Consider the following 15167-nt stretch of genomic DNA (forward strand, 5'->3'; position numbering starts at 1 on the left):
AGAGGAGATGAGGGTGCACGTGGAGCGAGGAGAGGAGATGGGGTGTATGGGAGCGAGGAGAGGAGATGGGGGTGCACGTGGAGCGAGGAAAGGAGATGGGGTGTATGGGAGCAAGGAGAGGAGATGAGGGTGCACGGGGAGCAAGGAGAAGAGAGGAGGTTGTACAGGGAGCGAGGAGAGGAGATGGCATGTATGGGGAGCGAGGAGAGGAGATGAGGTTGTATTGGGAGTGAAGAGAGATGTGGGTGTACGGGTAATGAGGAGAGAAGATGTGGTTGTACGGGGAGCGAGGAGAGGAGATGGGGTGTACGGGGAGCGAGGAGAGAATATGTGGTTGTACGGGGAGCGAGGAGAGGAGATGGGGTGTACGGGGAGCGAGGAGAGAAGATGTGGTTGTACGGGGAGCGAGAAGAGGAGATGTGGTGTATGGGAGCAAGGAGAGGAGATGAAGTTGTAAGGTGAAAGGTAGAGATATGCAGAACAGATAAGAAGATGGTGGGACAGAGGAGCACGAAGACCCCCATACTCCGCTTCTACCTGGACCCTCTGAAGTAGCCCTTCGAAATCTTCTTCTCCCACGGCCAGCGCTCAGCAGACCTAACAATCGCAATACAGGGAGGCACGTCAGAGGTGACCGAGGATACAATGACCCACGCCCCACACCAGTCACTGTGCCACATGTACCGTGCCAGCTCCTCCCGCATAAGGTCCCAGCGCCCCAGTCCTGTAGGGTAGATGGGCCACACAGCCGGGCCCCCCTCCCAGAAGGTCCAGGCTGGATACATGATGTCTTGGTAATCTGAAGTCTGGAGGAAACGGTGGAGAAGTCAGAAATCACGTGAGAAGTATTACTGCCACTGCATCCACGTTCCTTCAAACAATCTTCCAGCCAGTCAGCTCCCACCCTGCCCACGTTCCCTCCCGCCCTGTCCACTTTCTCACCAGTTCCCTCCGTTAATGTTCCTGCCTTTCACCCCCACCCAACCCACATCCTGGCCAGTTACCTCCCTCTATGTTTCAACCCTGTCCAAGTCCCCGCCTGTCACCTCACTCAACCTACCTTGTCATCTATCTGACAACTTCTGCCTCATCCATCCAATGTTCATGACCATTAGCTCCTGCCTTATCCTCGCCTCACTTCCCTCAATGTTCTTGCCAGTCACATCCCGCCCAGACTGCATCTGTCACCTACTTCAATGTTCCTACCTGACAACTCATCCCCGCCTGTCACCTACTTCAATGTTCCTACCTGACAACTCATCCCCGCCTGTCACTTCCCTTAATGTTCCTACCCATCAGCTCCTGCTTTGTCCTCGCCTGTCACCTCCCTCAATGTTACTGCCCATAAGCTCCAGCTTTGTCTTCGCCTATTACCTCCCTCAATGTTCGTTCCCGTTAGCTACCGCCTCATCGTTGCTTGTCACCTCCTGCCTCATCGTTGCTTGTCACCTCCTGCCTCATCGTTGCTTGTCACCTCCCTCAATGTTCCCGCCCATCAACTCCTGCTTTGTCTTTGCCTGCCACCTATCTCAATGTTTCTGCTAGATGCCTTTTGCTTTATAAGTCCCCAGATATCTGTTCCTAACTCATACACGTTTCTGTCAATCACCTTTTCCACAACCCTGACCATCAGATAAACCATGGCAGCAGCCAATAAAACCTGAACAGTTCACCTTACTGAAGGAGAAGATGGGAATGACAGGAGTCATCCAGTGAGGGACTTGAGGATAATCCCGGACATTGATCACCATTTCCATATCCGGCAAATCTGACAAGAGCTCCAGGAGGAAGTGCTCCACGCCACTACATCTGCATGAAGAGATGAGACGTTACCCACAGGTGACACAATAACAGGAGACTGACAGAAGAACCAAGTCCACAGATGACACAGTAACAGGAGACAAAGCTGAACACACGTCCACAGCTGACACAGTAACAGAAGACTGAAAGCAGAACACAAGTCCACAGGTGGCCCAGTAACAGGAGAGAAAGCAGAACACATGTCCACAGGTGGCCCAGTAACAGGAGACTAAAAGCAGAACACAAGTCCACAGGTGACACAGTAACAGGAGACTGACAGAAGAACACACGTCCACAGGTGACACAGTAACAGGAGACTGAAAGGAGAACACACATCCACAGCTGACACAGTAACAGGAGACAAAGCAGAACACACGTCCACAGCTGACACAGTAACAGGAGACTGAAAGCAGAACACAAGTCCACAGGTGGCCCAGTAACAGGAGAGAAAGCAGAACACATGTCCACAGGTGGCCCAGTAACAGGAGACTAAAAGCAGAACACAAGTCCACAGGTGACACAGTAACAGGAGACTGACAGAAGAACACACGTCCACAGGTGACACAGTAACAGGAGACTGAAAGCAGAACACAAGTCCACAGGTGGCCCAGTAACAGGAGAGAAAGCAGAACACATGTCCACAGGTGGCCCAGTAACAGGAGACTAAAAGCAGAACACAAGTCCACAGGTGACACAGTAACAGGAGACTGACAGAAGAACACACGTCCACAGGTGACACAGTAACAGGAGACAAAGCAGAACACACGTCCACAGCTGACACAGTAACAGGAGACTGACAGGAGAACACACGTCCACAGGTGACATAGTAACAGGAGACTGACAGCAAAACACACGTCCACAGGTGACTAAGTAACAGGAGACTGACAGGAGAACACACGTCCACAGGTGACACAGTAACAGGAGACAAAGCAGAAAACACGTCCACAGGTGACATAGTAACAGGAGACTGACAGGAGAACACACGTCCACAGCTGACACAGTAACAGGAGACTGACAGGAGAACACACGTCCACAGGTGGCCCAGTAACAGGAGAGAAAGCAGAACACATGTCCACAGCTGACACAGTAACAGGAGACTGACAGGAGAACACATGTCCACAGATGACACGAGAACACACGTCCACAGGTGACACAGTAACAGGAGACTGACAGGAGAACACACGTCCACAGCTGACATAGTAACAGGAGACTGACAGGAGAACACACGTCCACAGGTGACACAGTAACAGGAGACAAAGCAGAACAGACATCCACAGGTGACACAGTAACAGGAGACTGACAGGAGAACACACGTCCACAGGTGACACAGTAACAGGAGACTGACATGAGAACACACGTCCACAGGTGACACAGTAACAGGAGACTGACAGGAGAACACACGTCCACAGGTGACACAGTAACAGGAGACAAAGCAGAACAGCCATCCACAGGTGACACAGTAACAGGAGACTGACAGGAGAACACACGTCCACAGGTGACACAGTAACAGGAGACTGACATGAGAACACACGTCCACAGGTGACACAGTAACAGGAGACTGACAGGAGAACACACGTCCACAGGTGACACAGTAGCAGGAGACAAAGCAGAACAGCCATCCACAGGTGACACAGTAACAAGAGACTGACAGGAGAACACACGTCCACAGGTGACACAGTAACAGGAGACTGACAGCAAAACACACGTCCACAGCTGACATAGTAACAGGACACTGACAGGAGAACACACGTCCAGAGGTGACACAGTAACAGGAGACTGACAGCAGAAAACACGTTCGCAGGTGAAACAATAACAGAAGACTGACAGGAGAACCAAGTCCACAGGTGGCCCAGTATCAGGAGACTGACAGGAGAACACACGTCCACAGATGACACAGTAACAGGAGACTGACAGGAGAACACACGTCCACAGCTGACACAGTAACAGGAGACTGAGAGCAGAAAACACGTTCGCAGGTGAAACAATAACAGAAGACTGACAGCAGAACACAAGTCCACAGCTGACACGGTAACATTAGACTGACAGCAGAACAGACATCCACGGCTGACACAGTAACAGGAGACTGACAGCAGAACAGACATCCACGGCTGACACAGTAACATTAGACTGACAGCAGAACAGACATCCACGGCTGACACAGTAACATTAGACTGACAGCAGAACAGACATCCACGGCTGACACAGTAACATTAGACTGACAGCAGAACAGACATCCACGGCTGACACAGTAACATTAGACTGACAGCAGAACAGACATCCACGGCTGACACAATAACTGGAGACTGACAGGAGAACACACGTCCACAAGAGACACAGTATCAGGAAATTGTGTCTAATTATATGGGACTCTTGACCTCAGGAGTTACATGCTGTGATTCTCTCTTGATGCCTTACCGGGCCGGAAACATGCAATCTTCCTCCCGGTACAGGCGATGGTTGATGACCTGATAATGGGTTCCCAGTTTGCGGCCAAGAACGTTCTTCATTAGGTCATGTGAAATTCCTGAATGAAAGGGTGCCAGGTCCTTCTGGATGAGCCTAGAACATGACCCAGAGCAAGGGGACAAGATCAAAAGAAAAGGAGAAGAAAAAAACTGGGTGACAGGCCGATGTGGTGCTACAAGATGGGGCCAAACAAGGTGAAGAGGTGTGAAAATGACAGGCGTCCGAACAGTAGCAAGCATGGTGTATGTGATTTGTTACCCTGTTAGGCAGGTGTGGTTGTGGCATGGATGGTGACTCTGGATTCTGGCGTGGATGCGGTTCAGATTTGCTCGCCATCGGTGGTCTACGACAAAAATAAAGTGACAGCAGATCACAAATAAATGGTGTAAATGATACAGGGCATAGGGGTGTGCACATATAGTGTACATAATACAAGAGAAGTACAGTCATAATACAGGGGACGGCGGTGTGTAATAAATATATATATATATAGGTTTTTCTGTATTTTCATGACTATGAAAATTGTAAATTCACACTGAAGGCATCAAAACTATGAATTATCACATGTGGAATTATATACTTAACAAAAAAGTGTGAAATAACTGAAAATATGTCTTAGGTTCTTCAAAGTAGCCACCTTTTGCTTTGATGACTGCTTTGCACACTCTTGGCATTCTCTTGATGAGCTTCAAGAGGTAGTCACCAGGAATGGTCTTCCAACAATCTTGCAGGAGTTCCCATGATGCTTAGCACTTGTTGGCCCTTTTGCCTTCACTCTGCGGTCCAGCTCACCCCAAACCATCTCGATTGGGTTCAGGTCTGGTGACTGTGGAGGCCAAGTCATCTGGTGTAGCCCCCCATCACTCTCCTTCTTGGTCAAATAGCCCTTACACAGCCTGGAGGTGTTTGGGGTCATTGTCCTGTTGAAAAATAAATGATGGTCCAACTAAACGCAAACCAGATGGAATAGCATGCCGCTGCAAGATGCTGTGGTAGCCATGCTGGTTCAGTATGCCTTCAATTGTGAATAAACCCCCAACAGCGTCACCAGCAAAGCACCCCCACACCATCAGACCTCCTCCTCCATGCTTCACGGTGGGAACCAGGCATGTAGAGTCCATCCGTTCACCTTTTCTGCGTCGCACAAAGACACGGTCGTTGGAACCAAAGATCTCAAATTTGGACTCATCAGACCAAAGCACAGATTTCCACTGGTCTAATGTCCATTCCTTGTGTTCTTTAGCCCAAACAAGTCTCTTCTGCTTGTTGCCTGTCCTTAGCAGTGGTTCCCTAGCAGCTATTTTACCATGAAGGCTGCTGCACAAAGTCTCCTCTTAACAGTTGTTGTAGAGATGTGTTTGCTAGAACTCTGTGTGGCATTGACCTGGTCTCTAATCTGAGCTGCTGTTAACCTGCGATTTCTGAGGCTGGTGACTCGGATAAACTTATCCTCAGAAGCAGAGGTGACTCTTGGTCTTCCTTTCCTGGGGCGGTCTGTTATGTTTGCTAATGACAGGTGTTATGAAGGCAATCCAGAAACACAGTGTGCTTAGCGATCAGAGCGCACACAGTGATCTGACAAATACCCAAAAATACAAGAAAGAGCTCTGAGACGTGGAAACTCTGTAGACTGCACACCTGATCCTATCCTAAACACAACTAAAAGCGGCTGTGGATTGCGCCTAACAACTACCTAGGCAACTCGGCACAGCCTAAGAAACTAGCTAGCCTGAAGATAGAAAAATAGGCCTGACTTGCCCCAGAGAAATTCCCCAAAGGAAAAGGCAGCCCCCCACATATAATGACTGTGAGTAAGATGAAAAGACAAAACGTAGGGATGAAATAGATTCAGCAAAGTGGGGCCCGATATTCTAGGATAGAGCGAGGACAGTAAAGCGAACTTTGCAGTCTACAAAAAACCCTAAAGCAAAACCACGCAAAGGGGGCAAAAAAAAACCACCGTGCCGAACTAACGGCACGGCGGTACACCCTTTGCATCTCAGAGCTTCCAGCAAAACAAAAGACAAGCTGGACAGAAAAAAGCAACAAAAAAAAACAAAAGGCACTTAGCTATACAGAGCAGCAGGTCACAGGAACAATCAGGAGAAGCTCAGATCCAACACTGAAACATTGACAAGGAGCAAGGATAGCAGCATCAGGCGGAGTTAAGTAATGAAGCAGTTAACGAGCTCACCAGAACACCTGAGGGAGGAAGCTCAGAAGCTGCAGTACCACTTGTGACCACAGGAGTGAATTCAGCCACAGAATTCACAACAGTACCCCCCCCCTTGAGGAGGGGTCACCGAACCCTCACCAGAGCCCCCAGGCCGACCAGGATGAGCCGCATGAAAGGCACGAACAAGATCGGAAGCATGAACATCAGAGGCAAAAACCCAGGAATTATCTTCCTGAGCATAACCCTTCCATTTAACCAGATACTGGAGTTTCCGTCTAGAAACACGAGAATCCAAAATCTTCTCCACAATATACTCCAATTCCCCCTCCACCAAAACCGGGGCAGGAGGCTCAACAGATGGAACCATAGGTGCCACGTATCTCCGCAACAACGACCTATGGAATACATTATGTATGGAAAAGGAGTCTGGGAGGGTCAAACGAAAAGACACAGGATTGAGAACCTCAGAAATCCTATACGGACCAATAAAACGAGGTTTAAATTTAGGAGAGGAAACCTTCATAGGAATATGACGAGAAGATAACCAAACCAGATCCCCAACACGAAGTCGGGGACCCACACGGCGTCTGCGATTAGCGAAAAGTTGAGCTTTCTCCTGGGACAAGATCAAATTGTCCACTACCTGAGTCCAGATCTGCTGCAACCTATCCACCACAGAATCCACACCAGGACAGTCCGAAGACTCAACCTGTCCTGAAGAGAAACGAGGATGGAACCCAGAATTGCAAAAAAATGGAGAAACCAAGGTAGCCGAGCTGGCCCGATTATTAAGGGCGAACTCAGCCAACGGCAAAAAGGACACCCAATCATCCTGGTCTGCAGAAACAAAACATCTCAGATATGTTTCCAAGGTCTGATTGGTTCGTTCGGTCTGGCCATTAGTCTGAGGATGGAAAGCCGAGGAAAAGGATAGGTCAATGCCCATCCTACCACAAAAGGCTCGCCAAAACCTTGAAACAAACTGGGAACCTCTGTCAGAAACAATATTCTCAGGAATGCCATGCAACCGAACCACATGCTGAAAGAACAAAGGTACCAAATCAGAGGAGGAAGGCAATTTAGCCAAGGGCACCAAATGGACCATTTTAGAAAAGCGATCACAGACCACCCAAATGACTGACATCTTTTGAGAAACGGGAAGGTCAGAAATGAAATCCATCGAAATATGTGTCCAAGGCCTCTTTGGGACCGGCAAGGGCAAAAGCAACCCACTGGCACGAGAACAGCAGGGCTTAGCCCTAGCACAAATCCCACAGGACTGCACAAAAGTACGTACATCCCGTGACAGAGATGGCCACCAGAAGGATCTAGCCACTAACTCTCTGGTACCAAAGATTCCAGGATGACCAGCCAACACCGAACAATGAAGTTCAGAGATAAGTTTATTAGTCCACCTATCAGGGACGAACAGTTTCTCTGCTGGACAACGATCAGGTTTATTCGCCTGAAATTTTTGCAGCACCCGCCGCAAATCAGGGGAGATGGCAGACACAATGACTCCTTCCTTGAGGATACCCGCTGGCTCAGATAAACCCGGAGAATCGGGCACAAAACTCCTAGACAGAGCATCCGCCTTCACATTTTTAGAGCCCGGAAGGTACGAAATCACAAAGTCGAAGCGGGCAAAAAATAACGGGCCTGTCTAGGATTCAAGCGCTTGGCAGACTCGAGATAAGTCAAGTTCTTATGATCAGTCAATACCACCACACGATGCTTAGCTCCTTCAAGCCAATGACGCCACTCCTCGAATGCCCACTTCATGGCCAGCAACTCTCGATTGCCCACATCATAATTACGCTCAGCGGGCGAAAACTTCCTGGAAAAGAAAGCACATGGTTTCATCACTGAGCAATCAGAACCTCTCTGTGACAAAACCGCCCCTGCTCCAATCTCAGAAGCATCAACCTCGACCTGGAACGGAAGAGAAACATCTGGCTGACACAACACAGGGGCAGAACAAAAACGACGCTTCAACTCCTGAAAAGCTTCCACAGCAGCAGAAGACCAATTAACCAAATCAGCACCCTTCTTGGTCAAATCGGTCAATGGTTTGGCAATGCTAGAAAAATTACAGATGAAGCGACGATAAAAATTAGCAAAGCCCAGGAACTTTTGCAGACTTTTCAGAGATGTAGGCTGAATCCAATCCTGGATGGCTTGGACCTTAACTGGATCCATCTCGATAGTAGAAGGGGTAAAGATGAACCCCAAAAATGAAACTTTCTGCACACCGAAGAGACACTTTGATCCCTTCACAAACAAAGAGTTAGCACGCAGGACCTGAAAAACCATTCTGACCTGCTTCACATGAGACTCCCAATCATCTGAGAAGATCAAAATGTCATCCAAGTAAACAATCAGGAATTTATCCAGATACTCACGGAAGATGTCATGCATAAAAGACTGAAACACAGATGGAGCATTGGCAAGTCCGAACGGCATCACTAGATACTCAAAATGACCCTCGGGCGTATTGAATGCAGTTTTCCATTCATCTCCTTGCCTGATTCTCACCAGATTATACGCACCACGAAGATCTATCTTAGTGAACCAACTAGCCCCCTTAATCCGAGCAAACAAGTCAGATAATAATGGCAAGGGATACTGAAATTTAACAGTGATCTTATTAAGAAGGCGGTAATCAATACACGGTCTCAGCGAACCATCCTTCTTGGCTACAAAGAAGAACCCTGCTCCCAGTGGTGATGACGATGGGCGAATATGTCCCTTCTCCAGGGATTCCTTCACATAACTGCGCATAGCGGCGTGTTCGGGCACGGATAAATTAAATAATCGACCTTTAGGGAATTTACTACCAGGAATCAAATTGATAGCACAATCACAATCCCTATGCGGAGGTAGAGCATCGGACTTGGGCTCTTCAAATACATCCTGATAATCAGACAAGAACTCTGGGACCTCAGAAGGGGTGGATGACGAAATCGACAAAAATGGATCATCACCATGTACCCCCTGACAACCCCAGCTGGATACCGACATGGAATTCCAATCCAATACTGGATTATGGGTTTGTAGCCATGGCAACCCCAACACGACCACATCATGCAGATTATGCAACACCAGAAAGCGAATAACTTCCTGATGTGCAGGAGCCATGCACATGGTCAGCTGGGCCCAGTATTGAGGTTTATTCTTGGCCAAAGGTGTAGCATCAATTCCTCTCAATGGAATAGGACACCGCAAAGGCTCCAAGAAAAACCCACAACGTTTAGCATAATCCAAATCCATCAGATTCAGGGCAGCGCCCGAATCCACAAACGCCATGACAGAAAACGACGACAAAGAGCATATCAAGGTAATGGACAGAAGGAATTTGGACTGTACAGTACCAATGACGGCAGACCTAGCGGACCGCTTTGTGCGCTTAGGACAATCAGAAATAGCATGAGTGGAATCACCACAGTAGAAACACAGACCATTCAGACGTCTGTATTCCTGCCGTTCAACTCTAGTCATAGTCCTATCGCACTGCATAGGCTCAGGTTTAACCTCAGGAAGTACCGCCAAATGGTGCACAGATTTACGCTCGCGCAAGCGTCGACCGATCTGAATGGCCAAAGACAAAGACTCATTCAAACCAGCAGGCATAGGAAATCCCACCATGACATCCTTAAGAGCCTCAGAGAGACCCTTTCTGAACAAAGCTGCCAGCGCAGATTCATTCCACTGAGTGAGTACTGACCATTTCCTAAATTTCTGACAATATACTTCTATATCATCCTGACCCTGGCACAAAGCCAGCAAATTTTTCTCAGCCTGATCCACTGAATTAGGCTCATCGTACAGCAATCCGAGCGCCAGGAAAAACGCATCGACACTACTCAATGCAGGGTCTCCTGGCGCAAGAGAAAATGCCCAGTCTTGAGGGTCGCCGCGCAAAAAAGAAATAACAATCAAAACCTGTTGAATAGGATTACCAGAAGAATGAGGTTTCAAGGCCAGAAATAGCTTACAATTATTTTTGAAACTTAGAAACTTAGTTCTATCTCCAAAAAACAAATCAGGAATAGGAATTCTTGGTTCTAACATAGATTTCTGATCAATAGTATCTTGAATTTTTTGTACATTTATAACGAGATTATCCATTGAAGAGCACAGACCCTGAATATCCATGTCCACACCTGTGTCCAGAATCACCCAAATGTCTAGGGGAAAAAAAAAAAAAGTGAACACAGAGCAGAAAAAAAAAAAAAAAAATGATGTCAGAACTTTTTCTTTCCCTCTATTGAGAATCATTAGTTTGGCTCCTTGTACTGTTATGTTTGCTAATGACAGGTGTTATGAAGGCAATCCAGAAACACAGTGTGCTTAGCGATCAGAGCGCACACAGTGATCTGACAAATACCCAAAAATACAAGAACGAGCTCTGAGACGTGGAAACTCTGTAGACTGCACACCTGATCCTATCCTAAACACAACTAAAAGCGGCTGTGGATTGCGCCTAACAACTACCTAGGCAACTCGGCACAGCCTAAGAAACTAGCTAGCCTGAAGATAGAAAAATAGGCCTGACTTGCCCCAGAGAAATTCCCCAAAGGAAAAGGCAGCCCCCCACATATAATGACTGTGAGTAAGATGAAAAGACAAAACGTAGGGATGAAATAGATTCAGCAAAGTGGGGCCCGATATTCTAGGATAGAGCGAGGACAGTAAAGCGAACTTTGCAGTCTACAAAAAACCCTAAAGCAAAACCACGCAAAGGGGGCAAAAAAAACCCACCGTGCCGAACTAACGGCACGGCGGTACACCCTTTGCGTCTCAGAGCTTCCAGCAAAACAAAAGACAAGCTGGACAGAAAAAAGCAACAAAAAAAAACCAAAAGGCACTTAGCTATACAGAGCAGCAGGTCACAGGAACAATCAGGAGAAGCTCAGATCCAACACTGAAACATTGACAAGGAGCAAGGATAGCAGCATCAGGCGGAGTTAAGTAATGAAGCAGTTAACGAGCTCACCAGAACACCTGAGGGAGGAAGCTCAGAAGCTGCAGTACCACTTGTGACCACAGGAGTGAATTCAGCCACAGAGAGGTCCTCATGTGAGCCAGTTTCTTTGTAGCGCTTGATGGTTTTTGCAACTGCACTTGGGGACACTTTCAAAGTTTTAGCAATTTTTCGGACTGACTGACCTTCATTTCTTAAAGTAATGATGGCCACTCGTTTTTCTTTACTTTGCTGCTTTTTTCTTGCCATAAAACAAATTCTACCAGTCTATTCAGTAGGACTATCAGCTGTGTATCCACCAGACTTCTGCACAACACAACTGATGGTCCCAACCCCATTTATAAGGCAAGAAATCCCACTTATTAAACCTGACAGGGCACACCTGTGAAGTGAAAACCATTCCCGGTGACGACCTCTTGAAGCTCATCAAGAGAATGCCAAGAGTGTGCAAAGCAGTCATCAAAGCAAAAGGTGACTACTTTGAAGAACCTAGAATATAAGACATATTTTCAGTTGTTTCACACTTTTTTGTTAAGTATATAATTCCACGTGATAATTCATAGTTTTGATGCCTTCAGTGTGAATGTACAATTTTCATAGTCATGAAAATACAGAAAAATCTTTAAATGAGGTGTGTCCAAACTTTCGGTCTGTACTGTACATATATGTGTGTGTGTGTGTGTGTGTATGTGTATATAATTGTCTAAGGGTCACTTCCGTCTGTCTGTCTGTCTCGGAAATCCCGTGTCGATGATAGGTCGCGGCCGCCAGGCTATATACTACCTGGCTGTGAGATACACTACGTGGGCTGTGTTATATACTGCATGCGTGGGCTGTTATATACATGAGCTGTGCCATGTACTCCGTGGCTGTGCCATGTACTCCGTGGCTGTGCCATGTACTCCGTGGCTGTGCCATGTACTCCGTGGCTGTGCCATGTACTCCGTGGCTGTGCCATGTACTCCGTGGCTGTGCCATGTACTCCGTGGCTGTGCCATGTACTCCGTGGCTGTGCCATGTACTCCGTGGCTGTGCCATGTACTCCGTGGCTGTGCCATGTACTCCGTGGCTGTGCCATATACTACGTGGCTGTGCTATGTACTACGTGGGCTGTGCTATGTACTACGTGGGCTGTTATATACTACGTGGCCGGCCGCGAACAATCAGCGACAGGCGTAGTCCGGCCGTGAATTGGTGCAAGATTTGAACACTTAAACAACAGAATATAACTCCAAGTAAATCATACCTCTGTGAAATCAAACTGTCCACTTAGGAACAACACTGTTCGACAATCAATTTCACATGCTGTTGTGCAAATGGAATAGACAACAGACGGAAATTATTGGCAATTATCAAGACACCCTCAATAAAGGAGTGGTTCTGCAGGTGGGGACCACAGACCACATCTCAGTACCAATGCTTTCTGGCTGATTGTTTGGTCACTTTTGAATGTTGCTTGTGCTTTCACACTCGTGGTAGCACGAGACGGACTCTACAACCCACACAAGTGGCTCAGGTAGTGTAGCTCATCCAGGATGGCACATCAATGTGAGCTGTGGCAAGAAGGTTTGCTGTATCTGTCAGAGTAGTGTCCAGAGGCTGGAGGCTCTACCAGGAGAAGTGGAGGGGGCCGTAGGAGGGCAACAACTCAGTAGCAGGACCGCTACCTCCGCCTTTGTGCAAGGATGAACAGGAGGAGCATTGCCAGAGCACTGCAAAATGACCTCCAGCAGGCCACAAATGTGCATGTGTCTGTACAAACAGTTAGAAACTGACTCCATTAGGATGGTCTGAGGGCCCGACATCCCCAGATGGGGGTTGTGCTCACAGCCCAACACTGTGCAGGACGCTTGGCATTTTCCACAGAACACCAGGATTGGCAAATTCACCACTGGCGCCCTGTGCTCTTCACACTGAGCACATGTGACAGACGTGACAGTCTGGAGACGCCGTGGAGAGCGATCTGCTGCCTGCAACATCCTTCAGCATGACCGGTTTGGCAGTGGGTCAGTAATGGTGTAGGGTGGCCTTTTTTGGAGGGCGCATAGCCCTCCATGTGCTCGCCAGAGGTAGCCTGACTGCCATTAGGTACTGAGATGAGATCCTCAGACCCCTTGTGAGACCATATTCTGGTGCGGTTGGCCCTGGGTTCCTCCTAATGCAGGACAATCCCAGACCTCATGTGGCTGGAGTGTGTCAGCAGTTCCGGCAAGATGAAGGCATTGAAGCTATGGACTGGCCGCCTGTCACGATTCCCCTGACCGCTGTCACCAATGGGTCAGGATTCACACCGTGACCGTCACCCCTACGTCACGGATTGAGGTGACTTTAGGCCAACAGACGGCTATCACATGTGCAGGGGGGCTTATCTTAGTTATCCCTCCACTGCTAACAATGTGATGAAAAACCACACACAAGGCTATTGACCTCTTAGTTTACAGCAGGGGCTTATTCTAGGTATCCCACTGCTTTCAATATACCACAAACTGCAGGGATTTATGTATATCCCGCTTACAGTTCCACTTAACACTTGCAGTTCTCTGGCGCCCCCTTACTCTCAGGTCAGATTAGGTACTGCACCCTGGGTAATTAGTCGCCAGAAAGGCTGCCTGCTATGTACTGGCTATTGGGCACGCTGCAGCGACGCGATAACTACTCCCACTCAGGCAGGAACAATAATTATTAACCCCGCAGCCGCTTCAGCATCACCCAAAAGTCTGCACACTATCGGTATCACTGCCACTAGCTTCGATTAAACGGGTCCGAAGCTAACCCAACACAACAGTAACAGTAGCGTATTTCACTTCAGAAGACTGGGTAAGTTTAGAGCATGGATGAACGAACTAATATATAATAGTATATTCCATTGAAATTAATTAGGCAGTGCTTTATCAAAAATATTTTATAAAGAAGTTACAAATGAGACAATTGCAAATATGTACAAGGGTAATTATAACATAAAGGGAATAAATGAGAAAAAGCAACACTTACATGTTCAAAGCATGACAGGCAACCAGGCTAGGGCAGTTTTTCCCATACGTCCCAGATCATTTGGACGTGAGCAGGGCTCTTCCAGGACAAGACAAGAAATCAAGCAGCAAGTCACTCCTCAGAGCCTGCCAGACACTTAAAACATTAAGGCTGTGACATCACAGAAAGGCTGGCTTATCCAGACCCTCCTCTCTCTACATTCTGCCTAAACTTTAAACTATTCTCTCTAATTTCTATAACTTCACTACAAAACGTGTCAGAGTCAGACCAAACCTATCATTCATCTCGGATTAACGTGAGCATTCTAATGAGATCAAATATGTCCTATCTGGGATACATATTTACAGAGAAACCCTACTTCTTTACCAGACGGAGTTAGAAACCCGAGTTTCATGGGAGGTGTAGATACACCGAGTGAGACTACGAATATATATTTTCATGTTCCTAGCTTAAATCGTTTGCCTAATATCTAACAAAAACTAAACAAAGAATCTTTCCTGAATCTTGGAGCCACTTTTCCAGTTTGAACTAGAGAATGTGGGAGGGGTGAGGAACTTTCCTCTGAGCCTGGAATTTACGACCCCAGAGCAATAAAACCCCCTTCTAGCATACAGTCCGTAGCCCAGAGAGAAACAAGTAGAGTCAGCTAGTGAAGGGGGGGGTTTAGCCCACCTCATGGGCTGACGAGCAACTAAACTTATGATATTTCATACCATATCGTGACACCTCCCCCTTTTGGTGTGCGCTAGG

The 15167-nt window shown here is 47.6% G+C and overlaps 1 protein-coding gene across 1 annotated transcript in view; it reads right to left on the reverse strand.

The window, feature by feature from the left end:
• Positions 1 to 15167, reverse strand: part of POGLUT1 (protein O-glucosyltransferase 1) — an 86290-nt gene that overhangs the window by 28030 nt on the left and 43093 nt on the right. The window contains exons 2-6 of the mRNA XM_069760397.1: positions 4525 to 4609; positions 4216 to 4359; positions 1674 to 1809; positions 685 to 806; positions 538 to 597 (exon numbers count right to left, since the gene is read on the reverse strand). Coding sequence (XP_069616498.1) covers positions 538 to 597; positions 685 to 806; positions 1674 to 1809; positions 4216 to 4359; positions 4525 to 4609 — 547 coding nt within the window. The remainder of the gene's footprint in view (positions 1 to 537; positions 598 to 684; positions 807 to 1673; positions 1810 to 4215; positions 4360 to 4524; positions 4610 to 15167) is intronic.

This window comes from Ranitomeya imitator, chromosome 3, assembly GCF_032444005.1.
Source record: "Ranitomeya imitator isolate aRanImi1 chromosome 3, aRanImi1.pri, whole genome shotgun sequence".
Classification (NCBI taxonomy): domain Eukaryota; kingdom Metazoa; phylum Chordata; class Amphibia; order Anura; family Dendrobatidae; genus Ranitomeya; species Ranitomeya imitator.